At 41.8% G+C, this 27,197-nt stretch overlaps 1 protein-coding gene and 1 long non-coding RNA gene across 6 annotated transcripts in view; both read left to right on the plus strand.

The window, feature by feature from the left end:
- The first annotated feature begins 308 nt into the window (after positions 1–308).
- Positions 309–27,197, plus strand: part of CAPN6 (calpain 6) — an 81,803-nt gene continuing 54,914 nt past the window's right edge. Inside the window, exons 1-2 of one of the 4 annotated variants that reach the window (XM_039488214.1) lie at positions 309–412; positions 9,959–10,138. In XM_039488214.1, coding sequence (XP_039344148.1) covers positions 9,974–10,138 — 165 coding nt within the window. In that variant the 5' untranslated portion in view covers positions 309–412; positions 9,959–9,973. The other 3 variants (XM_039488217.1, XM_039488216.1, XM_039488213.1) reach the window with 3 other exon arrangements.
- LOC120371858 lies at positions 20,422–26,753 on the plus strand. 2 transcript variants are annotated; one of them, XR_005584616.1, is made up of 3 exons: positions 20,422–20,510; positions 21,911–22,023; positions 26,347–26,753. It is a non-coding gene; the product is annotated as an uncharacterized LOC120371858 (long non-coding RNA). The 2 variants fall into 2 exon arrangements; XR_005584617.1 differs by having other exon boundaries at positions 21,911–22,003.

Consider the following 27,197-nt stretch of genomic DNA (forward strand, 5'->3'; position numbering starts at 1 on the left):
ACTAATAAGGAACACCGTTTTCATGATGTGGTAGAATATGTTCTGTTTGTCACTAAAGAATGTCCAGAATCCTCACAAAACTCCCTTCCCTTAGCCTCCACTCTTTAAAAATTGCATCACTGTTGTAGCCATAAAACCAGTTAACAGAGTTTACCATGGAATAAACAAGAGAGAGCATCCTTGTTCTTTCTAGTCATATTTTCCCTTATGACTCATAATCAGCTCCTGCAAGCAGAAGTTAGACTGGAGGACAAAATTTTCTGAAGTTATTCTGAGCCTCCCCTTGGTTGGTCAGATCTTGGTACAGTCCAAAGACATTTCAGGTTAAGAAGCCAGGGACTGTTTGTTTGCAGTATTGATTTTGGAGATTTTGTTTGCCTGACAGCTCAGGAGCAGAGACTATATAAGCCAGGTAAGTGCCAATGTTAATAAAGCTAAAATGTGTTTAGTGGATTTGTTACCAGAAACAAAACTCTCTTTAGAGTAATGATAATCACCACTTCGATTTCACTTTGATATCCAGAGTAAGAAAATGCTGTACTTGTTATAACACAGTAAGATATATACTTTAGATAATCATGGCTGGGTTTGATACTGAACTCTGATTGAGGCTTTTGTAAATGATATATTGTAAAAGCATGACTACCCAGGCACTTCTTCTGAGACAACCAGTCTAACATTACATGGAGTCTGACTGTTCTACAGGTGTGACTTCCACACAGACACAAAAATCAGAAGGGCCAGTGTTGATAAACAATGTGACTACAATCTCACAGTTAAACCAGTTTCACAGGGGGTACGGAATTGCACCTTCTTTGGTTTCTTAAAAGCATGGTCAGTTTTTGTTGAGGACTTTTCTATTGCGAGTCTCACGTGGGCATTTTAAATCTTTCTTTAAAAGAGATGTTGATAATATCTAGCAAGAAGTAGGTGCTTAGCATCATGGATAAGTAAGCATTCAAAATAATTTAACAAGAAAACCTCATATTCATGGACTCACGTTCATTAATTGCCATGGTCATCGTTAAAACTGAACAGAATGTGAGAGCAAGAATAAGAGTTTTTAGGAATTGTGAAGACAAAGTTGCCTGCTTTATTTTCAGGCAGAGAACATGTCTAGAAGGATTCCACAAACATTTCTATCGGCACACTTTCTCTAGTTTGTACACTTATTCTTAATGCTATCCTGGCTTGCAATAGTGTTAACTGCAAATATATCATCATTCAAACATGCTCAATTATTTCCTTTCCAAATCAAGAGTGTAGTGTAAGGTTCTGACCCTGTGCTTCTGGAATTAATTTGAATAATAACTAACTGGTTTTCTGACCATTGGATAAATCACTTAGGAGCAGCTTTTTAAAGGCATTGGGTACCTCAAAATTGAGATAGGCACCTAGGTATTTTTGAAAATCCCATTAGGCACCTAACTCCTATTTGGTGCTTTTGAAAATCCCATTAGGCAATTAAATGCCTTAAAATCTGGCCCTTAGCCACTTTGGCTCAGTTCCTCAAAGATATTTAGATACCTAAAGATTCAGAAAAGTGCCTAATGGAATTTTCAAAAACACCAATGAGAGTTAGGCACCAAGGTACTTTTAAGTATCTGGACCTTCGTGCCTCAATTTTCCCATCTGTAAAAAGGGAATTACTATGCTGATCTATTTAAAGGACAGGTTGTTATGAATAATTTGATAGAGTTGGGTTCTATATAATGTGCAAGGCACCAAACTGGGTGTGGTTTGGGGCTACACCGCCTCAGAGAAAGCAGCAGGAGGCAAAAAAGTATCTCAGCTGTATTTTTTCATGAGAAGAGATTAGCATGCTACGCTCCTACCTTCTGAATACTTGAGAAGTAGGACAAGAAAAATGGTTGTATAATCTCCTTAAGACTCAAACTTGGGAAAATGTATGCCTAGAATATTTACTACTATGTGTACATTCTGTTGTAGCTTTAAATGGATAAAAGGTCATCAATGCATACACAAAACATGATCATAGGTATACATATTCCTTTTAAGAAGGTACTCTATACCTGAGAACAGATGCAGCACATTTGCCTTAGAAGGGATACAATGGTAAGTGGATTCCGTGCATCAGCATGTGTACACGAACAGCAGAAAATGTGCTGGTACTTTCCACTCCTCACCAATAAATGTAGCTTTGATTCAAGCACCATCCTTTTTCTAAAATGTACCTGACTTTTGATGAAATGTTAGACTTCTGAGCTAGTAATCCAGATTTTCTGTGGAATCCAGCTCTTCTTGATCCTTCACACATGAAGGGAAAAGCAGTTAACATATATTTCCCAGGCAACTATGTGATGAGAAACTTTTCCTCTACAGGGCAACTGAGGGGGAAGGGACTGGACAAATCTAGAAGTGTTTCTCTAGGTACATGTATTGTACTGACTCAGAGTGGCTGTGACTGAAAAAGTTCCATAATCACCAACTCTTTTTTTTTTTTTGGCACATGTGGAGTTTACTTGGTTTGCAAATTCAAAGTTTTGTTTTCTAACTGCCAGCCCTGAAAACTCAGTGTGGGCTGTGAGAGTTCAGCTGGCTTCTTTCTACCTTGTGCAGCATCACCAGTAATAGAGGTCCTTAGCTACACCTGAGGAACCCTATTGCCTTCATCTCATGCCCTGAAGCACTTGAGTAACCTCATTAGCATTAAGTGAGTTTACAAATTTGTAACTGATGACATAATCCAGAGAGAATAGGGTTGCACAGATGTAGCCTAGGGTCATTTTTGTACTTTCCTGCAAGTCTATAGCACAGTTCATCTAGAAGGATCTCCAAATGTTTGCCAGCTTTGTATATGGCTAGGTTGTGACTTCAGATACTGCCTGACCGAGAGATTGTGCATAAACTCCACCTCCCCAGGAGTAACCCTGGGAGGGCTTGTGCTTCCCTGGCACACGTGTGATTCAATTTTCCATCCCTGCTTTCACCGTGAGCCTAGAGATTAATTCACTGCTGGCCAGTTTCAGAAGTAAATTACTACCAACTCCACAGTAACAAGTAGTGGCATAGAACTAAGGCTCCACCCATTCCCCTGTCTACTCCCCATCCACTTGCTCCAGGGAGGGTATAAGCAGGCAAGCAGCCCTGTTTATTGCTGCAGACCTGAACCCCAGTTACGGTAGCCTGTGTAGGGACATCATAATACCTGTAGTACAAGTCAGAGTCTAGCCCTTAGGAATTGCTTCACCCATCACTGAAAAATTCCCTCCTGCTATGTTCATTAAAAAAATTATTCAGACAGGGTGTATCACATCAACATAAACCAAGCTATAGGGTGCAATTCATTGTTGCAGAACTTCAGTGAAGCAGATGGAGTTGCATCAAGGATGGACTTGGGCCAGGAAGCTTCAGTTACCCTTCAAACTATAGTGTTCTTTGTAACATGAAGCCTCCTCTCTCCTAGCTCCCAGTCCAGAGGCGGTGTAGGGACAAATTAATAGGGTCAGAAAGGACCATTGTGATCACTTAGTCTGACCACCTGTATAAGACAGGCCACAGATCTTTCCCCAAATAATTCCTTTTGAAATTATACATTATCATTGTGTGATCAAAAAGAAAAGCCTCATTAGAACATCATAATGTGTAGCTGTGGCAGAGCTGTTGCTAGCTTTGGTACCTCCCAGTGCCAGAAAATGCATGTGCGTGCTTGTGTCCTCCTTCACTGTAAGAATTAAATCTGGCTGCAAATGGAAACTTCACTAGAGTTCCTGACACCATCTACGGTACTAATAGCAGTTGTTGCTGTTTCCCTTGGTAATGGCCAGTCCCATCTGATTACCTCTGGCCTGCTACTCCTGTCTGCTTAGTACCATCCCTCTCCTGTATTTCCCCAGTTGGTCTGAATATACAGATAAAGGACAAATATTCTCACCAGAAAGTTTAAGGCAAGATACCGTAGGTAGTTTCCCCCTTTGTAGACATACAGCAAGAAGACTGCCATAACTGTACAACTAAAAATGCTTGGCATCTCTTGGCTTATTTGGTTACGCAGCCTTACATTCATGTGTCTTTCCCTTAGAATATTTCTTCAACTGAACTAAAAGCTAGTTTTGGATAGAGAAACCTTCACATGCTTAATAAAGTACCAAGCTATCTAATAGTTAAGCACATATTTTCTTTTAAATTTTCCTTTCTAACAGAATCAGTTACTGCTGGACAAGAGAAGGGCTAATGCTTCAGGTCAATTTAGCTACCAGCAGAACTCAGATCATGCAATATAACTTGGCAAGTCAGCAAACATATGAAAATGTTTCTCTCTATAATGGTTCTGAGCGAAGTACAGATTTCACAACTGCTTTGAATTTAGCCAGGCTTTTAGTACAGACTTGAAAAACCATCACTTAATAAAGCCCTTAAATCTGAGCAAATAGAAACAAAGCACTATAAAATTCTTCTCCTTGTTTCCTGGAACCTCTTTACATTAGGAATCTTTCAGGGAAATAGTTCAGAGCTTGCAGTAATTTAAAGCTTCTGGCTGTAAAACTAGTTTGCTGGTCTAGTGGTTGTGAAGTGAGTTCTTGGAGTGCACGCTACCAGGAAGAGATGCATGTTGACTAAAATACCAAAAGGGTATGTTTGATCTCAATCAAATAGCTGGCTTTTTACTTTGCTGGCTCATTGCTTGTGAGATTCTTTGTTTTTTAAACAGGAGTAGTCAAAGGAACAAAGAGGGGTTTTTTGGCACAAAATATCTAGCAGGCTACACAGTGTAGCTAAAAAGGGGGTGGGGAGTGGATGAAACAAACTGAAAATCTTGACTTGGGCTGTGAAAAATGATTGAACTCATTTAAAATCTGGGTGCACTGGCAGTCTAGTTACATTAGCCCAACTCCTTAAAAGTTCTGCAGCCCTGCACGGAAGCTGTTCAGATATCTATCCTGACCAGCCAAGCCCCCCTCCACCCATCACCAGCCAGATGAGGGAAGTACATGGAGGTCATCTCAAAAAGCTTAGTGGAGCATGGAATAGAGATTTTTGAGACAGGGATGTTGTCCTAAGTCTGTTCTTCTTGGGCTTCACTACAGGATTCAGTTGGAAGGAGAGAGAGCTCTTATCCAAATCCATGCACAATTGCCGAACAAATACAATACATATGTGGCTAAAAATTCTCCCTTTTTGTGTTGGCTTTTGTGTGAAAGCCTGTGTTTGTGAATTCTGTGTACAGAACTGTCTGTCTGGACATATAATGAAATAAATTAATTTCCACTAAATCAGGCCCCTCTCTTTGAAGATAGATCCAGATTAGAAGGCAGCACTTGCTGCAGCGTCTCAGAGAGATGTTGCCCTGCAGAATTGAAAAGCAACGTTGTGTTTGTTTTTGTGAAGGTGAAAACAGCCTTTGTGACTTCACTGTAACCTCACTGCTATAAAAAGAAGATATGCTTGTAGACAGCAAAACACACTAGTTGTGAATAGCTGTGCTTAAAAGACATCATTTAAAAATCACACTTCTTACTGAGTAGACCCATGTAGGTTAGAATGTTTCAGAAACACCTATGATGACCCAAACTGGCAGATTAGCAAAGAAATATTTTTCTCCATTATTTTCAGCATGTTTCCTGTGTGCATTTGACAGTGCTTTGTGTACAATAATTCTGACTGCTTCCCCTGCATGAACAGTTAGTGAGCTTTCTGTTTTTGCTTTTGTGGGTCTTCCACGCAGCACCGGGGCACAGAAACTTAAAAAAAAAAAGTTTTTGTAAAACCTTAAAACTCAGCAGGGGCACTCAGAGGGACAGTGCCTAAAACTGTTCTTAAGTCTCCGTACACAGATTGGATTTCAGGTTCATGGCCCTTTAATTTTAGAACTACTGATAGTGCCAGGTCTCTATTTGCAGCTATGCTGAATGTGATTTAGCTCTGTGCTCCTCCAGCTGGGGAAGTGTGGCTAGATAGTCATTGTAAGTAAAGATCAAATAATACTGTTCTCTTGCAGTTAAAATAAGGAAGGGGCTGTGTGAGTAGGATCTTATCAGAAAGGAGAACTGCCTGGATTACCTTCACTGTCTATGCTGATAAATTTATTCTAGTCAAAATCTACTGGAAAGGAACAGTTCAGAAAAAGTCTTCCAACCCTGATGCTAGTCCCTGAGAAGTCCTGAACATCCTCCATTCAAATTGGTTTCAACAGGAGTTGTGGGTGCCCAGCACCTCCCCGAATAAGCTTTCAGGTCTGCCACTTGATTGTGTTGTACTGGGCAGGGGAGTGAATGAGGTTTTACATTCCAGGGTCTGGAAGCTTAGCTTGGAGAGTCTAAAGAATGTAAAAGTAAAGAGTGCCACTGTAACTTGATGAAGTCAAAAGTGGGGATAGTTTTACTAGAGTCTATTGACTTGCAGGATTTTTCTGTCTGAAGGACTTGCTTTCTTTAATTACTGCAGCCCAGCCTATATAGCAATGCTGAGGAGGTTCTCAAATTGTGGTAATATATTTTTAGGACTACTCATTAGCAAGCATTACACAGGTGATGTTTCTCATCACATCGCAGCGTACTGAGCCCTAGTCCAAGGCACTCAGGAGAGGTTGTCTAGCCTTGCTGTATTTGCTTGTAAGTGCCAGCAGTGTAAGATGTAAATATTTGATAGTAGCTAACCAAGAGACTGGGGGTATGCTGTTGAAACAACATCCTTCAGCCCATGGCAATATCATCTATTTCCTCCCTCCCTCCCTCTGGTCACTGTAGTGTCTGAGCACCTCCCTATCTTTAATATAGTTATTCTCACAACACAATGCCTCTGCAAGGTAGGGAAGTACAGCTAGGGAACATACTCTCAAAGGTAGATGTTTTACCCTCACTGAAGTAGCAGAAATCAGTTGGAGCCAGGCTTCTAAATACCTTTAGGATCTGGGTCTAAATGACTTGCCCAGGGCCACACAGGGCATCTGTAGCAGAGCAGAGAATTGAATGAGTGACTCCCAAATCGCAGGCATGCAGCCTAACTCCTGGGCTATTCTTCCTCACTAGTATGCCTAATAACTAGCAAAACTGACTCCTTCCAACACAGCTGCCCTGGGACCCAGCTGGTTAGGCAGATATTGGTTAGATTATGTTCTTTATTGTATGGCTGCCTTTATACACTGCTGCAATATAAGCTGTTGTGTTGTAGCTGGGGGGGATTTTAATCCTGAAAGGATTGGAATTCCCATCCAGCACAGCACATGAAGAGGGGGGATGGGTAAAGTCACTAAAAACCTAGCTCTGTGAATTATGCAATGACAAGTTGAAACCCTTATCCCCCTGGAACAATTTTAAAAACAAGCATATCTTGCAAATAGACTCGTAGTTTGGGATCTTAGTCAGCCAGTGGAGACTTTTTAATGAGAGAACGTCAATGAGTGTTATCATGAGGTAATAATCTGTATTCCATTCAAATTAGAGTAATTAATTTTTCTCAGCTCTCGCTTCTTTTTTTTTTTTTTTTAAATTGGTGAAGTATTCTGCACTTGACTTTGAAGCAGGCGGGGGATGGGGGGAAGAAGCAAATCTACTTAATATTCCTTTTCTTTGGAGACCAACTGCCAAGCAGGATATCTCCTTTCAGGATCATTAATGAGAAAAGAATTGCCCTTAAGAGAAGGGAAACTGTTTAGAATGATACAGTAGCACTGAGCTGTTTCGCCCCTGAACAGCCAATTTTCATACTGTTGAGCTCAAAGGCTGTTTGTATTGACATAAGGAAATATCTTCCTCTTTGAATCACATAGGTGGTAAAAGGTCTAATCCTGAAGGGATTTGAAATACGCCCATTGACTTCAGTGTGGCCAGGATTTTCCCCAAAGTCTTTATACTTGGGCAAAACTCCCATTTGTTGTCAATGGGAGCTTTGCCTGAGTAAAGACCGAGAACTTATTAAGCAGGCACTTCAGGATTTAGCCAAGAGAGCTAGAAATGGAAAAGAAATAGAGGATCATGGTCTATCACTTTTCTAGTGCAGGGTACTCCCCCAGTCTCTGCTGCGCCTTTCTGCATACACTAACTAACATCAATACAGATCAGAGATTTTGGCTCTAAAGGAAAATCTGCCATGCTTAGTTACAGCTTTGGGCCAAATTCTGGCTTTAGTCCTTGTGCAAATAAATGCAACAATGGAGGATGCACATCTGATATCAGATAGCACCTTCACCCACTGGAGTGGAAGGAGCAAACACCTAAAGAAGATCATTCTGATACTTTGATTAGACCCGGGTGAACTTTTTCAGATGGAAATTTTGTTCACTGAAAAATGCATATTTGAGACAATAAACACATCTTGCAAACTTATATCAAATTCACTGAATGGTTTCAGCTGCGGGGGAGTGAGGGGGGGAGAAAAATGCCAAAAAGGTCAAAATATTTTGCCTTTTTTTTTAATTCAAAATATTTATTCATGTAAAATTTTTGCTTTGATTTTATTTTTAAAAATCATAAAATGGTAAGAAAACCTTAAATGAAACTAAATGTTTCAGGTCAAGCAGAAGATTTTGTTCAACCTGAAATGAAACTTTTTTGGCTTTTGCATTTTTGCCCCATAACCAACCAATCAGTTATTTGCACAGCTCTAACTGTAATTGCATCCCCTGTTGCATGTTATTGCTCCCTCTGCTCAACAAGGATGTTTTACACACACCGTGTCCTCTACTTCAGTGACAATCTTTTTATTATTGCAGATCATTTCAGGGGAAGGGGAGGATGTGGCCCTGAAAATATGAGTGAAAGAAGAGGCAAGGATTCACCATACAAGACATTCCAAGCGGAGTGTCTTCGTAATCCACCCGTCCTCTCTCCAACAGCCTGGCCATGTAGAAAATGGAGCTGTGCAAAATGTTATAAAAGCCATAGACAATCCTAAATAATTTCTGCGACTAATTTGTGGTTTGTAGCATGTTTACTGCAAGTATAATACTTGAGCGGTGTGATTGGTCGCCTAAATCACATGGCATGTTTGTATTACCTGATTGCATAGTCATAACTCTTAGAATCAATGCAAACACAGAAAGCAAGTTTCCTATTCACTTTCCACCAGGATTCTCAAATACCTGCTGCTTCTGTGAACATTGCTGTCAGGAAAATCAATTCACTAAAATATCTGGAAAAAGCAAAACCAGCCAAAGCATATTCCTTTAAAAATTCAAATAGCTTCTTGTGGAAATTGTGTTGCAGTCTTCACCCACCTCTAGTCTTTACTGTTCATGCATAGAAGTGGTGACAATTAGCGGGCCCCATTTTCTACTTAGCTGTTGGAGAGAGGAGGGGGTGATTATGAACACACTCTGCTTGGAATGGTCTTGTATGGTCACTTTCCAGGATTATCTGGTTATCTTTTATTTAATCATCTCCCTGCCACTGTGGTGGCTTGGGGCACCTCAGTCCCTCCTAGTCCCTCCCTGTAGCATATCATAATGTAGTCTCCTGTATGCTGTAATATTTTGGTTTCATTTCAGTTGCTGGGGTTAAGGTGTGGGTGTTCGGTGGTGTTTAGTGCCCTGTGATATACAGAAGGTCAGAATAGATGATCTGATGATCCCTTCTGGCCTTAAAATCTATGACTCTGAATCCCACTAGATGGAAAGGAGACAAAAACCTTCCCAGGTACTCTAAATTGGGAGCACACACCCACTCTGTTCAGAGTTTACCTTCCAAGAACCCTAGAACCATGAGCAAAGAACGAAGTGCCATGCACCTGCTCTGTCAAGAATCTTCTTTATTATTCTTCCTGATGAGACGCATCCTCAGAGTTCTCTCCAACTCAAAAATTAAGGCCTGTGTAATATCCAAAAAGATAAATCCTTTTGAGACTTCATGATCTAATTCCAGCCTAATCTAATTTGTAATCCACCTTTTATCTGACAGCAGTCTATCATTTTGCCTAGAACTACTGGTTGTGCAATCTGTATGTTTTAAGAGCATGCTGAGGGGGGAATTCAAATTTACACAAATTATTAATCTTAATCTAGGCTGGACAGAGGACTATGTTTTCATCCGTGAAATCTTTCAAAGATCAGAAGTATCATGAACTCAAGCAGCAGTGCATCAAACAAGGACGACTCTTCGAAGATCCTGAGTTTCCAGCATCGGATGAATCCCTTTTCTACAACAGGTGCCCCTCTGGAAGAGTGGAATGGAAGCGGCCAAAGGTAATTTACACCATTTGTGATGAATAGAGCCCAGTTTGTGCTGTTTCATCTGCAAGGTTAACAGAATCCTTTTAATTCCTATTCACCCTTCAGGAGTAAAATATAATTTACAAAACAATTCTTCTCCCTGTCCCACAAAGCCCCTCCCTCCACCATTATTTCATACAGTTGTAAGGTAGAGACAACAGACTTGCTGTGTCAAATTGCTGTCCAGACTGCAATAATGCCTTAATACAGAAAGACACAATGTGAATTAAATGCTGTGCATGACTAATTGTGTTTTTTTACTATTGATAACTCTCTACTATCAAACCAGAAATATGAAGTGACTATAATCCTAGTTCCATTTAAATCAGTATTCTCTGAATTCACTGAAAAAACTCTATCTGTAACAGATCACTCAATACAGTAATATGTTCTTGGAGTAAAATATTAATTACCTGGGTCAGTCTGCAGAGAAGTCCCTTTTTGGCCTACTGTGCTGACAGAAGTAGTACAATAATGTGACAGACTTGGTTAATCATGGTTTCAATTTGTGATGTATTGAAAACGTTATCAAAACTACAAGCAATCACTTTAAGTTTATAAGGGGTTTTCAGGTCCTCCTTTCAGGCTAGGGGGCTCTGTACGGAAATGTGCAATCTGAGTTTTGAGAATTCAGTCTGGAAAGACCCAGCCTACAGGAAGATGGCACGATTTGTGCCTCTCTGCCTTGGGGAACAGCCTGCTTTGTCTCTCTCTGGTTTTGATTCTTGTGTTTTGAGGTTCTGGATTTTAAAAAGAAAGTAGTGTTTATGTTGCAACTTTCCAGCAAGAATATTTTATATAACATATCTGTTTATATGCCACTAACATAACACACTTCCTTATCAGTCACTTCTGGAATCCCTATATAGGAAAATAGAAATTGCCATATAGCATTCAATTCTATATATGTTTTTATATATCGCTCATCACCATAGTAGCTGAGTGTCTTCCAGTAGTGCATTAGAATCATAAAATATCAGGGTTGGAAGGGACCTCAGGAGGTCATCTAGTCCAACCCCCTTTTCAAAGCAGGACCAATCACCAACTAAATCATCCTAGCCAGGGCTTTGTCAAGCCTGACTTTAAAAACCTCTAAGGAAGGAGATTCCACCACCTCCCTAGATAATTGATTCCAGTGCTTCACCACCCTCTTAGTGAAAAAGTTTTTCCTAATATCCAACCTAAACCTCCCCCACTGCAACTTGAGACCATTTCTCCTTGTTCTGTCACCTGATACCACTGAGAAGAGTCTAGATCCATCCTCTTTGGAACCCCCTTTCAGATAGTTGAAAGCAGCTATCAAATCCCCCCCCTCATTCTTCTCTTCTGCAGACTAAACAATCCCAGTTCCTTCAGCCTCTCCTCATAAGTCATGTGCTCCAGCCCCCTAATCATTTTTGTTGCCCTCCACTGGACTCTTTCCAATTTTTCCACATCCTTCTTGTAGTGAGGGGTCCAAAACTGGACACAGTGCTCCAGATGAGGCCTCATCAATGCCAAATAGAGGGGAATGATCACGTCCCTCGATCTGCTGGCAATGCTCCTACTTATACAGCCCAAAATGACGTTAGCCTTCTTGGCAACAAGGGCACACTGTTGACTCATATCCAGTTTCTCGTTTACTGTAGTCCCTAGGTCCTTTTCTGCAGAACTGCTGCCTAGCCACTCGGTCCCTAGTCTGTAGCAGTGCATGGGATTCTTCCGTCCTAACTGCAGGACTCTGCACTTGTCCTTGTTGAACCCCATCAGATTTCTTTTGGTCCAATCCTCTAATTTGTCTAGGTCCTCTATATCCTATCCCTATCTTCCAGCGTATACCACTCTTCCCAGTTTAGTGTCATCTGCTCACTGTAGGGCTCACACTACTTAAAGGGATCTTACTCTACAGAAAGATGCCTGAGAAATCGCAGGGAATCCATCTCCGTAATGGAACAGAATGGATCTGACATGAAATGAAATGGAACGGAAGGGGGCTGCGATACTGGAATAGAGGGGGTGCTGCCTCCAAAAGGGGCTTGTGGAGTCTTCCCTCTCCTCTGAGCCCTCTGAAGTTGGGTGTGAAAATGTCAGCAGGCCGTTTTCTCATCCCTCCTGCTGATGCATGTCTCAGGCTCAGCTCTATCAGGTCCCTGGAAAAAATATTAGCAAATGTTGGGGTTTTTTTTTTCTTTTTTCTTTACTGATTTATGGAGACCGGGACAACGTCCTGGCTGCACTGAGGTTGATAGAAGCTTTACCATGGATTTCCATAGGGATGGGACTTCACTTTAGACTTAGATGTTTTAAAAGGGTGACTGTTGCCTGACGGGTTGCAAATAACACAGAAAAAATAACGAGAAGTCCTTGTGGCACCTTAGAGACTAACACATTTATTTGGGCATAAGCTTGCGTGGGCTAGAACCCACTTCATCAGATGCATGGAGTGAAAAAATACAGTAAGAAGAATGTATATTATAGCACATTATATTACTGTATTTTACTGTATAATATAGCATATTGTATTACTGTATTTTTCACTCCATGCATCTGATGAAGTGGGTTTTAGCCCACAAAAGCTTATGCTCAAATAAATGTGTTAGTCTCTAAGGTGCCACAAGGATCCCTCATTACTTTTGCTGATGCAGACTAACATGGCTACCACTCTGAAACCAATTAATACAGAGACATTTGTACTGATAACTGCTCCTGGGCTATTTTATTAGTATCTGCCTTAATAATAATAATCTGCCTTAATAGGAACCAAATGTCACATTGTTCTCTTCTAGCTGCTGCTGACATGCTGTGGTTTGAGTTGCTGATATTATTTTATTGGGGTCTGTTAGTCAGTTTGCAGTGGGGGTTATGGGTTATTAATTTTGCATTCCTGAAATTATTCAAAGTAGGACATGAGCAAATAATTCAGAGGGAATTTAAAATAATTTTTAACTCTGCTGAACCATATGGCTTTCCAAAGGGTTATATTTGGACAGATACGGGGCAGCACAGTGTGGAAACTCTGTAGTTGGATCCATAACATGTTTTCATCCTTAAGTACAATGAGTTTGGTGGACTCACTATTATACACAGCCTCAATTTTTGGACTAGCAGATAATCTGCATGCAGCAGAAATTTAGGCGGCTTTCTGTAAATGGCGGAATTGCCTCCTACCCAGACATTGTGTATGTCCTATTCTCCCACACATTTAAGACTGGGGTTTGGTATCCTACAGGAAAAAGAAAGGCAGGTGGGACCAGTTCTAGCTAGCACTGTTCTGGTCTGTATAGATTTAGATTTTTTCCATGGTGCTGTTAATTGCACAAGCACCAAAATAGAAACCTAAAAGAGTTTAGTGAGCAGAGCATGCTTTCCAATTAAAAGATTAGATTGTGCACAGGGAAAGTGAAAAGCAATTTTATTATGCAAGTAGCAACTGGAGTTTTAGAGAAATGCAGAGGTTCCAAGGATTCATTCAGTGTTCTCCTGTTTATTGGGGGTTTCCTCTCTTCTCTGAAAAGGAGAGAAGGGAAATGCTATGAAAGCACTCACCGAAACACAAAGAAATGAATTAACACAAAGAGGACAGTGCTTCAGAGTAGAGAGGGATGGGAACTGAATCATTCTGTTTCCTCTGAGGTGAGCAAAAGATCTGATGATGACCCAGGGGAAGGCTTTGTGCTGCACTTCCTAGGGGGCACAGCGTGGGAGTTGGAGTCCAGACAAAGGTGCTTTAAGCCACCTTTTGGGCTGGCCTATGGGCCACTGTATGGCTGCTCCTGAGCAGAGACTAGTGGAAACACGTTGTGCCTCTTCAGCCTTTACGATGGGGCGGGGGAGGACTGCACAGGAGGGCAGTGTAGGTCTGCTGTTCCTATGCTGCCTCTGCACTGGAGGAATTCCTCAAGGGGCCTGTTTCTATCCACTGCAGCAGAGGACAGAGTCTGCCTTCCACTAGCTAGCAGGGGTACCAATAGCAGTGAAAGTGCACCAGCAGAGGCTGTATGAGCCTGCCTGGCACACTGGGTAATTACTCAGCTGGCTACCCGCACTGAAGTCTATACTGCTGCGGCTTCCCTGCTGTCAGCACGTGAACCAGCTAGATTAAAGCTAGCTCAGGTATGTCTGCATGTGCACTTAAACCCCTTGATTGCAACGTAGAGATACCCTTAGCAAGAGACATGGGCCTGCGGCCTGAGCACAGGACAGGGAGCTAGGAACATCTGACTTCTGAACCTGGCTTTGACACTGACTTCCTCCCTGGCCTTGGGCAAATCACTTCAACTCCTTGCTTCAGTTTCCCCATCCATAAAACATGGCTAATAACACCTGCATCCCAGGGATGTGGTAAGGCTGAATTTGCCAACATTTGTACAGTGCTTTGGCTGTGAAAAGAGCCATGTACGTTCTAAGTATTAATAGCTTTACTCTCAAGTCCTGTCTCTGTCTAGACCTTTACTGAGGAATGGTGAGAACATGACTGCCAGTCTGGTGTTCTATTTTTAGCATGCATTAATGCTAACCCCTTGCTTAATCCCTAAAACACTGGCATTTTCCAAGCAAAATTAATGCTAAGGAGGCCGTGTCTATGGAGATATCTCTGCAGAGGTTTTGCTCTGATCTGCTAAAAATAGGGCTTCTACTGTGGCGTTTTCCCCATCACTTTCTTCCTCACATCAGCACCTGCAAGATTAGTGTGTGTGCTGTTTGTAAAACCCTGTCAGATTAGCAGCAGTACCAGGCTATCCTGATTGCCATTAATAATCTGTTTTTTAAAACGTCCCTTGAGAAGCAGAAGAAAGCCAATATGGTCTTGTTAAGTGTTATACCCGAGGATTAAGAATTTGATAAAATGAAAGGCACCATGTATCGCACTGCAATCCTCTGGTGATGGCTGGAATTCACAGCAGCATATTCACAAAGAGAGAGAGAACTGGGGTTTCTATACAAATGTTCCTCAGCCAGCTAGGGCCAAAAGGGCAAGTCTCTTCAATGCACTGTGCATTGGGTTTTTGCATGCAGAAGTGGCACTATTATCAGTGCAGCTCCATTGGCAGCATGAACCAGAGGTTCTGGGTTCAAACTGCGCACAGGAATTCAGACTCACAGACTTTAAGGCCAGAAGGGGCCATTATGACCATCTAGTCTGACCTCCTGCACATTGCAGGCCACAGAACCTCTCCCACTCCTGAAGTAGACCCCTAACATTTGGCTGAGTTACTGAAGTCTTCAAATCATGGTTTAAAGACTTTAAGTTACAGAGAATTCACCATTTACACTAGTTTAAACCTGCAAGTGACCCTGCCCCATGTTGCAGAGGAGGGCGAAACCCCCCCAGGGTCTCTGCCAGTCTGACCTGGGGGAAAATTTCCTTCCCAACCCCAGATATGGCAATCCGTTAGACCCTGAGCATGCGGGCAAGACCCACAAGTGTCTTAATAGGCAGCAGGTTTAAAACAAACAAAAGAGAGTATTTTTTTCACACAATGCACAGTCAGCCGGTGGAACTCCTTGCCAGAGGATGTTTTGAAGGCCAAGACTATAACAGGGTTTAAAAAAGAACTAGATAAATTCATGGAGGATAGGTCCACCAATCGCTATTAGTCAGGAAGGGCAGGGATAGTTTGCCAGAAGCTGGGAATGGACAACATGGAATGGATCACTTGATGATTACCAGTTCTATTCATTCCCTCTGGGGCACCTGGCATTGGCCACTGTCAGAAGACAGGATACTGAGCTAGATGGATCTTTGGTCTGACCCAGTATGGCCGTTCTTATGTTAAGGCAGATACCTGGGAAAGAATTCCCTGTAGTAACTCAGAGCCTTCCCCATCGAGTGTCCCAACCATTGCTCATGCTGTAGTGCAGTATGTGGTTGGTAGCGGGCAGCTACTGCACGAGAAAGGTCTAAATCTACTTGGAGTATCTAGCTCCTTGTTCTCTACAGTGCACTGGGAAGGGTGCGGCATGGTCTGCTGACTGAGCATATCCTTGCCTTTGAAGAAAGCAGGCCAATCAACAGCTCCAGTTTCCACTGACATCAACAGGATTTCTGGGCACTTGCTGCTTTTGAAAATAAGGGTAGACCACCCTCCCTGTGCCTTTGGTTTCTCATCTGCAAAATGGGGATATTAATACTTCACAGGGGAACTGGTGCGTAAGCAGCGAGGGTTCAGGTGTGCTTTTGAGGCACAGGTCTGCACTGGGGGCAAAGCAGAGGCACGGTGCCACCAGGGGATCTGTGGGAGGCATTCTAAATGCCTTCCAGAGTTCCCCAGCAGGCAAGGAGCATGCTTCCTATTATGCTTCTTGATGGCACGAAGCTTGCTGCCGCCCTCCCCGCCATTGCTCCAGCACTGTTCCATGAGATCGTGTAGAGGGGGAGCAGGGCCATTGACCCACATGCTGCCTTCGGGGTGCAATGAGAGTGTAGGCGCTGCAGTTCGGCTTGCCTCTTGCGTAGGCCGTGCATGGCCAGGGAAGCTGCTTGCTCCCTTCCCAGGTGGAATCAGGGCCAGGCAGGCACCGGCCCAAACGTACAGAAGTGTGCTGAGATCCTGGGATGGAAGGGGCTGTCTGTGCTCGGAGAGCTGGTTGGAAAATGCCCGTTGTCTTTCACAGGGAATTCTGACTTTTTAATTTTTTTCCAAAATATCTTGCAAATTTGGGGGATTGTTTTCACACAATTGAAACCAAACCTCTTTACTGAAAATAGAGGGAGAGGAATCTGACTGAAACAAACTTCCTGAGAAAATATTTGATTTTATTTTGTGTAGGAAAAATCTAGTTTCCATTTTAAAAAAAACATCCAAGAGAAAAATGTCCTACTAGTTATATTCAAATCAACTCGTCCCGTTCAGCTTACCTGGAGTTTCCATTCTCCCTGCCAGCTTTTGGAAGCATAGAGTGGAGTTGGAGGGGAGCGTGAGTGTCCTCTGTGGGAAGCCTTGGACTAACCCAGAGAATTACAGGGATTCTCTCCCAGCCTCCTGCTGGTAGTGCGGTGTGTCCTCAGCTGCGTACCCATGCTAACCCATTGATGTTGGGCAGAAATGTTGCCTCCTTGTGGCGGTTATGGTCAGCACCAATCTCTAATGAACAGTTGGCTCTTCACCTCTAATGAAAACACCAACAGATGGTGCAATTAGCCTGAGGGAGAGATTTAGGATTTTCAATTATTTAAACTAAAGTTGAGAAAGTTTAAGGCATCATCATCAGAGCCTTTCCTGGCAAAGGCTATTAAATCCCAATTCGATCTTTGTCAGTGGTAAGCAGATAATAATGATGATTCCCTTGCGTAGGGAGGACATCCTTGATTATACATAGGGTTTCCTTTCCGAATTATTTGTGGGGGGAAAGTGATAGTCAAAACTATAACTCGCTTCTCTGGGTTTCCCCAGTTGGCCTTTTCTCAGGCCTAGCAGGTTACTGTGTGGTTGTAAACAGTGTTTTTGCTGTGCTCTGCACAGCAATGAATAGAGTATAATCAGTGCCCTAGCACACTGTAAAGATGACAGTGTGGGTTCTTTTCCTGGAAAATAACACAGAAAGACTCTTGCTGGGAATGTTGCTGTGATGTTATTTGCCATCTCTGAGAATCTGAGTCCCAGAGACAAAATGACACAATGGATTCATTTTCCCTCTCTCTTTTATTAAATACACATTAACTCCATCATGTTAAGGGTCAGATATTTAGCTACGAGGCTGGGGATTGCATAAACATGGGCCACTCTTTGGATCTCCTGGGTTTCTAAAAAGCTGCTGTGTTGTTTATGGCCCCAGTTCTCTACTCTACTACTGCAACTTTACTTGGGTGAAATTCCAGTGCTTTCAGGGGGGTTACACGTACTACTGGTATCAGGGAAGGGAAAGCCAGGCCCCCGTGTGTTCAAAGTTCTGTACAGACACCAGTTACTCAGGTAGGCATGGTGAGTATTATCCCTGGTTTACAGACTGGCAAACTCAGGCAGAGAGGTGAAGTGACTTGCTTAAAGCTCCACTGCAAGCAAACAGCAGAGATGGCATTAGAACTTGGGAGTTCTGGCTCTCAGTCCCAGCGCTCATTTTCTCAGGATTACGCTGGTCCTTGTGACTGGTTGGAAGGGCTGTCAGTCATCCTAGCCCCCAGTGAATAAAACCTCTCACCAGTTGTGAGTGCTGACTTGGGCATTTGAGGCCCCTCATGTAGTCAACACCTGTCTTGGAGGAACATTACAGAGCTCCCTCTGAGGAAACAGGAGGCTTAGTGTTTTGACAGCATTTTTTTCCCCATGTGCCCTTTGTTTACAAAACACCTTGTCAGGTCGGAAGCTGGTGAAAGGACTTTAGCCCTCCCTCCTTTTCCTGTCCATTCCATGGCTGCACTGACCTAAGGATGCCAGTCAGGTTCAAAAACCACATCACTGTGGCCTCAAGCAACAGAAGAGCTTTTAATTGTTTTTAGTGGCAAACTCCCCCCCCTCCCCGCAAGCATCCGCATTTCTCCTTTGAAAGTTGTGGTCAGCTAATGTGCAAATTAATACAAACAGCTAAGCCCCATATGATGCCTCATTTGCATCTTTTAAGCTCATGCAGAATAGATAACTCTGGGATCGTGGATGTGTATTTCTAAGTAAGCTCAGCTGAGCTTTCATAGTGTTCAGGAATCTTTTTATATGGATCACAGGCCTATTTTCTTTCAGCACATGGAGGTACTGGAGAGAATATCAAATGTGCTTGGGAATGCAGATTGCTGTAGGAAACCCAAACTCTACCAGTTTATGGTTCTTTTCTTTTTCTTCTTACTGGGGTCCTCTGGTACTGGAATAAGGAGGAAGTGGACTGCATTGAAGTAAAGGGAGGAAAGCACATCAGAGGACTTTAACATGCATGAATCTAATGTAAAGTTCAGGTGGCTGCTTTTCTTTGCATCCCAGGGGTCATAATGCTTCACACAATGATTGTTGTCCTGTACAAATGATATATGAAACATGGAGACTTATGGTATAACAACTATAAGACCATATATTGCCATTTAAAGGCACCTTGATACATTAGTTGCCCTGTAAGGCAATCAAAGGGGTTCCGAGTGGATTATTAAATCTTCAAAATATTAGCTTAATATTATAATATGCGGTGTTATACATTGTAATTATCCACGATTAACCATAAGTGCACTGAAAGGATGGTTAATACTTTAAGGCCAACATTTTACTTTCCGTTAAAAGCAGATTTTAATGTTGAACTTGACCTCCAGATTCTCCGAAGGGACTTTTTGCTCCAACCATGAGACAGTGCAAACGTGGGAGTTATTCTACCATCAGCATAGCTGTGCACATAAGCTAAGAGAGTACACCAGGCATATTTTCATCTTTGTCAGGAAATAAGCCAATATGTGTGATTGGTGTAATTTGTTTCCCCTTCAGTCTGCAGGATCTGTTAAAAAAGACGTATAAATAATTATATGCAAAAGCAGCCTTTACTTTAAAGTAAGCAAACTTTAAGACCTAAAACTTTGACAGTATCTCTTTAAGGAACTGTGCAAAGTTTAGGATCCAAATTTAATGTTTTTTTTATATGAGAGAGACAAGATGGACGAGGTAATATCTTCTATTGGACCAACTTCTGTTGGTGAGAGAGACAAATTTCTGAGTTTACACAGAGCTCTTCAGATTTAAGTATGGCAATCAGAGGGCTGATTGAAAGGTTTAGGCAGAAATATTACAGTCCTGCCATGCAGGTTGAAATTCTGTAGGCAAGTATATCTGATGTAGGCAGCTATATATGATGTGATTGTGGGTGGGGTGGGGGAACCAACAAAAGAAAATCATTTTTAAATTACAGTAAATGATCTATGTTCTTTAGTTAGCCTGTGTATTCAGTACCCTGGCACTGGGTGCTCATAATGAGCTTTGCATTCCTTAGAAGCCTGTAAATGAAGTCTACCAATACGGAACACTTGATTTGATAAGGGGTTACAGCGTCCTTGGCTCCTGATTACTCTGCGCCCTGCTATAACCATCCATCATTCTAATACAAATGCCATTCTTCTAACTGTGAATAGCTGCCTTCCAAGAGCTGGCTGATTTAGTCACTGTTGGATAAGGGAAAAGTGGCTCCTGGGGAAGAAGATGTTAAATCCATCCCAGCTGCTGTATCTCAGATGTTGGCACAGTTCCCAAAGATGCATGTGGCAATACTAAAGCATGCTCTTCACATGCGTTACCCTAGCAACTGCACATTCAAATGGCAGAGAATGGCAATGACATTCCGCAGACGTTGCAGTTATTATTAAGTCACATTGTCTTCAGGTTGTTAGTTGTAATTTTCAGCCAGATGGGAAAAAAACCTCAATGATATTCACAATGAATTGCCACCAAACCAAGGCCTTGGGGTAACCAGGACTCCTTCATTATGTGTATTTCTTTGATAAGTTTAATATTAACCTTCATTCCCTTCTGAGCCTTGTTTTCTTGCTGAAGGAACTGGAATCCGGACTATCGAGCTCTTTGGAGTGTATTAGAGACTTTAATGAGGTTCCGTTGAGGATTTAAGAAGGTGACTGGCCTTAGCACAAGTCCAAGATCCCACTTTTGCCTCCTTGCTACTCAGAATTCATAAACTTTAAAAATGGGATCTTCAAAGACACCTGAAAGGTTTGGATGCCTGCTACCCATTCATTTTAATGGGAAATTGCTGTCCAAAAAGCGGTCTTTAAAATTCTCAATGGAACGGTTTAAAACAATGATCTCTGGTCAGATTCTTCTCTTGGCTGGGCGGCTGTGAATCTGGGGTAACTGGGATCAGAACCTGGCCTCTTTGCATTTGGTTTCATGACATTGGATGATTTTGATAACTTTCAGCAGGACCAGCAAATATATAGTACAGAGTTGGGTTCCATAAGGCGTTATTGTTTGCATCCTACCCTGGAGTGGCAGAAATAGACTAAAGCTTTGTGTGTGTGAGAGAGAGGAAGCTGAACTAATTAAAACTAAATGTGTATGATTTTAGCAGTGTCCTGGGATTGCTCTTGTATATTGGGACTAGTCTTTAGTTTGGAAAAGAGAAGACTGAGAGGGGACATGATAGCAGTTTTCAGGTATCTAAAAGGGTGTCATCAGGAGGAGGGAGAAAACGTGTTCACCTTAGCCTCTAAGGATAGAACAAGAAGCAATGGGTTTAAACTGCAGCAAGGGAGGTTTAGGTTGGACATTAGGAAAAGGTTCCTAACTGTCCGGGTGGTTAAACACTGGAATAAATTGCCTAGGGAGGTTGTAGAATCTCCATCTCTGGAGATATTTAAGAGTAGGTTAGATAAATGTCTATCAGGGATGGTCTAGACAGTATTTGGTCCTGCCATGAGGGCAAGGGACTGGACTTGATGACCTCTCGAGGTCCCTTCCAGTCCTAGAATCTATGAATCTATGCTTTAAAGCCCAGAAAGGTGCTAGCAACACTTAACCAAACATTCTTTCCTCGTTTAAAATTATCCTTTGGAATGTATGTGGATATTTTTGTTGACTATTGGTTCTAAAGTGTTTGTCCTGTTCTTGACTTTAGTGGCAGTCCAAAAAAATAACCTTAATGCTAATTTAGTGTTCAGAAGACCTGTAATGAAGTCCTCTGCCTAGACGATGGGCACTATGTACAGCACCGTGCACATAAAGCGTGCTAAGTGCCAGTGGAAGGCTTTTCTATAGCACTTTAACATTCCTCAGAAAAGCACAGATACTGAACCTTAAGGATGCATATTTTTATTAGGGGATTGAGATCTTTCCTTTTCTGAAATTCCAGCAGGTGAGGTTTGAGAATCCAGTTTGGACCAACCTCTAGGATTTAGACTGGAAATGGAATCATGATAATTTTCAAACAAAAACAAAGAACTGGGTATGTAGTTCCTCAAACAGGTAAATGGAGATTATCTAACTTCAGATGAAAGATGTGAAGATGGATAGTGTATTAAAATATTGAAGTTTTGCCCATGCGTACACTAATTCAAATAGGCTTGATGAAGGATTATGCTGAGTGTTAATGGCACTTATGTCTGGCCCTGTGTACACTGTCTCTCTATTTGTAGGTCCTCTTTTTGCCCCTGAAAAATTGACAAATGAGTGTCTTAGAGGAAAGGGTTCCAGATGAGGCTAAAGTCATTTGCTCAGCCTCAGTGACGGAAAAGCAAACCAGGAGATTCCTAAAAATTATCTTAACAGTTACAAATGGAGTTTTAAAAAACACCCATCAGAACAAAACACTCTAAGACTTGCACTAGGATAGAATAATTCAGACTGTGTTTCAGGGACGGTGTATAATTTATAATTCACATCTCTGTCCTCTCATTACTGATGTTAACTACGGTAATACCCTAAATGTATATATAATGCATCAATCAAAATACAGCAATAATTAGAATCTGTAAGGGCTTTGATGCAGGGACCAGGACAAAATAGGTAATGGCTCAGCATAGATGGTACTAATAGAAGAGTAACATGATTATTACTCCTACCCAAAGAAGTTCTTGTGATTATTTTTTTAGTTAATCAAAGGACTGGTCAAAAATTGGCTGTCTGAAACTTTTTCGAACAGAAAATTGCATTTTCAAGTAGATGAACACTTCCACAGAAAAGGTCTGCTTGAAAACCTTTAATTTTTCTTTGAAAATTCCAAAACCAAAAATATTCAGTCGAAAACAAAAAAAATATATTTATTTTTGTGATTTAAAAAGTTGAAACTTTCTGAAAATGTTGATTGTGCAGGAGTGCGGAGCGGGAAGGAGGGTTGTTGAAAATTTTCCACTTGGAGGAGAGAAGGGAGAACAACGTTTTCTGACCCACTCTAATTGATAACCTGACCAAGTCCCACATAATTTTTCTCATGTGTGATTAGAAATTGTTGACTGTGTCCCATGAAACATCACACAGGACTTCCATGTATCTTAGAAAGTGTGCAGGAAGAACAGGATATTCAGATGGCATCCACCCAAATAGTTCCAGGCTTTAAAACATTGTTTGTTCTCAAATGTTTCCTATCATTTCCCCCCACAAGGTTTTGATTCCTTTGAATGGCATGTTCTGAATAGAAGGTGACATTTTAATATCCATGTGAACATCTCCTTAATTTTGTTCCCCTCTCTGTGTTTCCGCTCTGTGGTTCATGGTTTTTTCTTTTTATTTCTCTTCTTTCTACTGTTATAAGATTTCTCTACTCCAGTTTCCCCAGAAATTCTTCCAGGTCAATCATCAATGCTTTTGTTGTTGACAGTTCAGCTGATGGTTCTACTCAGAACCTTCTCCAGTCTGGATGATAATATTATTTTCCAAGCCGAACTTTGGTCATCCCCTGTCTGGTTTAGGATTTTATATTGACACCTATCATCACAATTTTGAGTGCCTCCCAGGTTAAGTAAATTCTCATAGTAAGATTTCTAGAGCAGTGGCTTTCAACCTTTCCAGACTACTGTACCTCTTTCAGAAGTCTGATTTGTCCTGTGTACCCCAAGTTTCACCTCACTTGAAAACTACTTGCTTACAAAATCAGATATTGAAATACAAAAGTGTCACAGCCACACTATCGCTGACAAATTGCAGACTTTCTCATTTTTGCCATATAATTATAAAATCAATTGGAATATAAATACTGTACTTACATTTCAGTGTATAGTATATTGAGCAGTATAAACAAGTTATTGTCTGCATGAAATTTCAGTTTGTACTGATTTTGCTAATGCTTTTTATGTAGCAAGTTGTAAAACTAGGCAAATATCTAGATTAGTTGATTTACTCCGTGGAAGACCTCTGCATACCCCCATGGGTACATGTAACCCTGGTTGAGAACCACAGTCCTAGAGGGTGTCTTTTGCTCTTCTAACTTCTCTGGTTATTGGAAGCCTTGGGGTTTATTTTTGGTTTCTGCTTGTGGGGAAGGGTGTTCTTGTTTTTATTTGGATGGTAGTAGGGGAATAAAGTTATTGTCATGAGTGTCCATTCTGGTTATGAGGAAAAGATTTATTATACTGGATTAGTCTGATCTCTTCTCTGTCCAAAACCACCCAGAATGTCTTGTCTCTGGTTCTCGTATGCTTTATTCTGCTTTTAGTGATTTGCATTGTCCCAGAGAAGCACAGTTGTCTTAGTATTGATGATCTAAGTGTCAGCATTACCTGGGTATAAAACCTCATGCATGGAGTTGAGACAAGACCCTTACAAACACAGCTGACTAAATCCGTCATCAAACTGCCATTTAGGAGAGAGCATCTCGTATTAGCCCTGTAAATCACGGCTGACAACTGGCATCATCATAGTGGTCTGGGGAAATCACGGAGGCAGCAAAGAATATTTGATATAATCCCCCTTTGTTTAAGATTAACATTGTGATTTGTCTGCTCCTGTTGTCAGCTAATCTCTGAGGGAATATATTCTCCAAAGAGAAGAAAAAAGGCCTGTGTTGCCTGCATGGAGGAGACAGCAGTAGCAAGCTATTACCCTTCCCTTGATGTTTTAGGGCTTCTGATTACGGGATCCCAGTGAAAAGGATGCTATTCTGGCTAGAATCGCTACCTGGGCCTGAGCTGCTGTTCCCTGAGTCTGCTCCTTGTGTTCAGAGACAGATCATCCTGAGCAGTGACACTGATCCCTTCCCAGCATGTCAGAGTCTGACAGACGCTCTGCTGCATGTCCCGCCTCACATTCCGGCAGACACTTTAATTAGAGCATTTACTGCCAGGGGTGTGGGCTTGAGAACAGTTATGTTGACATCTTCTGCAGCCTTGGATTTTTGTTCTCTTTTTTAAAGTAACCTCAGTCGCTGAAATGCAGCAAATTGATTAATAGGCCTTTCGCTGCAGGCTCACTTGATGTATGTTGAACCACCAGAGAACTGTGTGCAGATTGTGTTCTGTATCTGACTGAACCCTGCATTAAAGACAAATTTAAAAGTGAAGGTCAAATTATGCTCTTGAGCAGACCAGTATAAAGCCAGAGGAATGCCCCTGAATCTCTGTGCACCTCCCATAACATCCTTACCAGTATCCTCCATTCTGATTCCAAACAGAATCATCGGATGTGGAGTCAAAAGGGACTCTTCTTCCCCCCCCCCCCCGCCCATATGCCTACAGACTCCCCATCATACACAGAATATTGGCAGAGACCCTGCTAGGGGAGTAGTGCAGGATGTAGAAGGAGATTGGGTTTTGGGTTCACACAATTATGTCAATGTGAATCCAGGAGAAATCCATCACATTTCAAAAGCAGTGTGACCCACAATGACCGAAGCATTGTTTTACATTACATTTTATGTTTTATTTTAGAAACAGTAAAGGAAACAATACATTTATACTTTCTTCCCCATCAGCGCCAGTTTTGAATCTGATTAATAAGAAGCATGGTGGGAAAACACAACCATTCCAGATGGATAATGCATTAATGCTCTATGGGGAAAGGAATCCAAGGATCATGGAGAGGTTCCTGGAGATACAGCAGCAAAAACAGCCATCTTCTGAAAGGGCTTGTGTCTATTTCCAGAGACTTGTTGTTCTTCTTAAGAATTCTCATTTTCTGTTTTGTCTGGGTTCTGTTCCTTTGTCCCTGTTGGACTAGCCCAGATGATTGGTTAGAATGTGAGCAGAGAACAATGCTCATTGTATAGAGAATCCCACCCAGACAGCCAAATGAGAACTACCTTATTCTGTTAATCCATTCTAGCAGCTGATGCTGGCTGCAGCCAAAATTCAGGCCTCAGAGGGCTACATTCAGCTGTATAAACCCTTCCCACTTCCCAATTTTAGACAGGAATCTGCTTTTCAAATTAGAGCTTGGATTCCTTCTGCAGACCGTTGCTAAGATAAGCATATTGAAGAGCACAATTCTCTGGAGTCCAGCCACAAACTCTGAGTTAGTGAAGGTCTGAAAACCTCATGTAATATTTAACACAGGCTTCTGCAACACAGAGGGTCCCAGGGAAAGGGTCCCCTATTCTTTGCAAACACCTCTCACTTTAAACCTGACAAACTCACTACACCAAAAAATATCTTCCAGGATATTTATCTATAAAGAGCAACATGTAAGGTACCCATAAAAAACTAGTAACTTATATTTATATTGAAAGTATGCTTGACGGACTTGGCATAAAAGTTCGTCACCAAGGGATAATGTTTCAGTGACAGCTCATTCAAGCAAGAGAGAGTTGTCACCCTCTCCTGGTTAGTTGGTGATGTAATGCCAGGCTCAATTGTTTAGATTTGCTCAGACCCAAGACTATTGATGGAAAACTATCAGAGATAACAGCAAGGAAGCTACCTGAAAGTAAAAAAGGAACATTACAAGAAGACAGGAGTTCGCTTTGACTATGACTAGAATCAAAAGACTGTTTCAGTATAATACCAAGGAGGGAGAGGTACTCTGGGTCCACTCACAGGAGGAAACCTCTGGTGGAGTGGGAGTGTATTCATGGAAGTCTGGATCCTGGTTCCTGTGAGAGCAGCCAGCTCTGTGACAAACTGAACTTTCAGGGGAAAAGTTACTTTATTAAAGAGGAAAGGTAACTATTCAATGTAGACCCAGGTTCATGTTTTATCATGTTTTGTACTGGAACCATTTGTTCCCATCACTTTCTTGTTTCTCATGAACTTTTCATTGTTACTTAAATAAACCTACTTTTTTGTTTTATTATAAGTGCTCACAAGAGTGGTGATTTAAGGTAAAACTAGTAACGTGGTGGCACACTGCTCCTTTGGGGGTAGAAGATCTGGGATTTCTGTGAGTAGCCAGCATGAGGGGCTGGATATCACAGGGGAACACTTCAAAGTGACTCTGCTGGGGTGCAGCTCTTGTTAACCTGCAAGGCAAAGGCAGGGCTGGCATAGCCCAGAGGAGAGTGCTTGAGTGGCTGAAAGGCTGGTGATGTTATGGAGCTAATCCCCAGTCACCGCAGGCAAGATTCCCTGATGCTGCTGGCAGAGGGTAAGGAGGTGCCTCACAGTCCTCTGGGAACTGTCACAGCTTCCATTTCTGTACCTGTGAAAAGGCCCCTACATCTTCCCGGATTGCATATGGGACCTCTGCTCCTGGCTCATTAGAACTGGCTTCCC

Source organism: Mauremys reevesii, linkage group 9 (genome assembly GCF_016161935.1).
Source record: "Mauremys reevesii isolate NIE-2019 linkage group 9, ASM1616193v1, whole genome shotgun sequence".
Classification (NCBI taxonomy): Eukaryota; Metazoa; Chordata; order Testudines; family Geoemydidae; genus Mauremys; species Mauremys reevesii.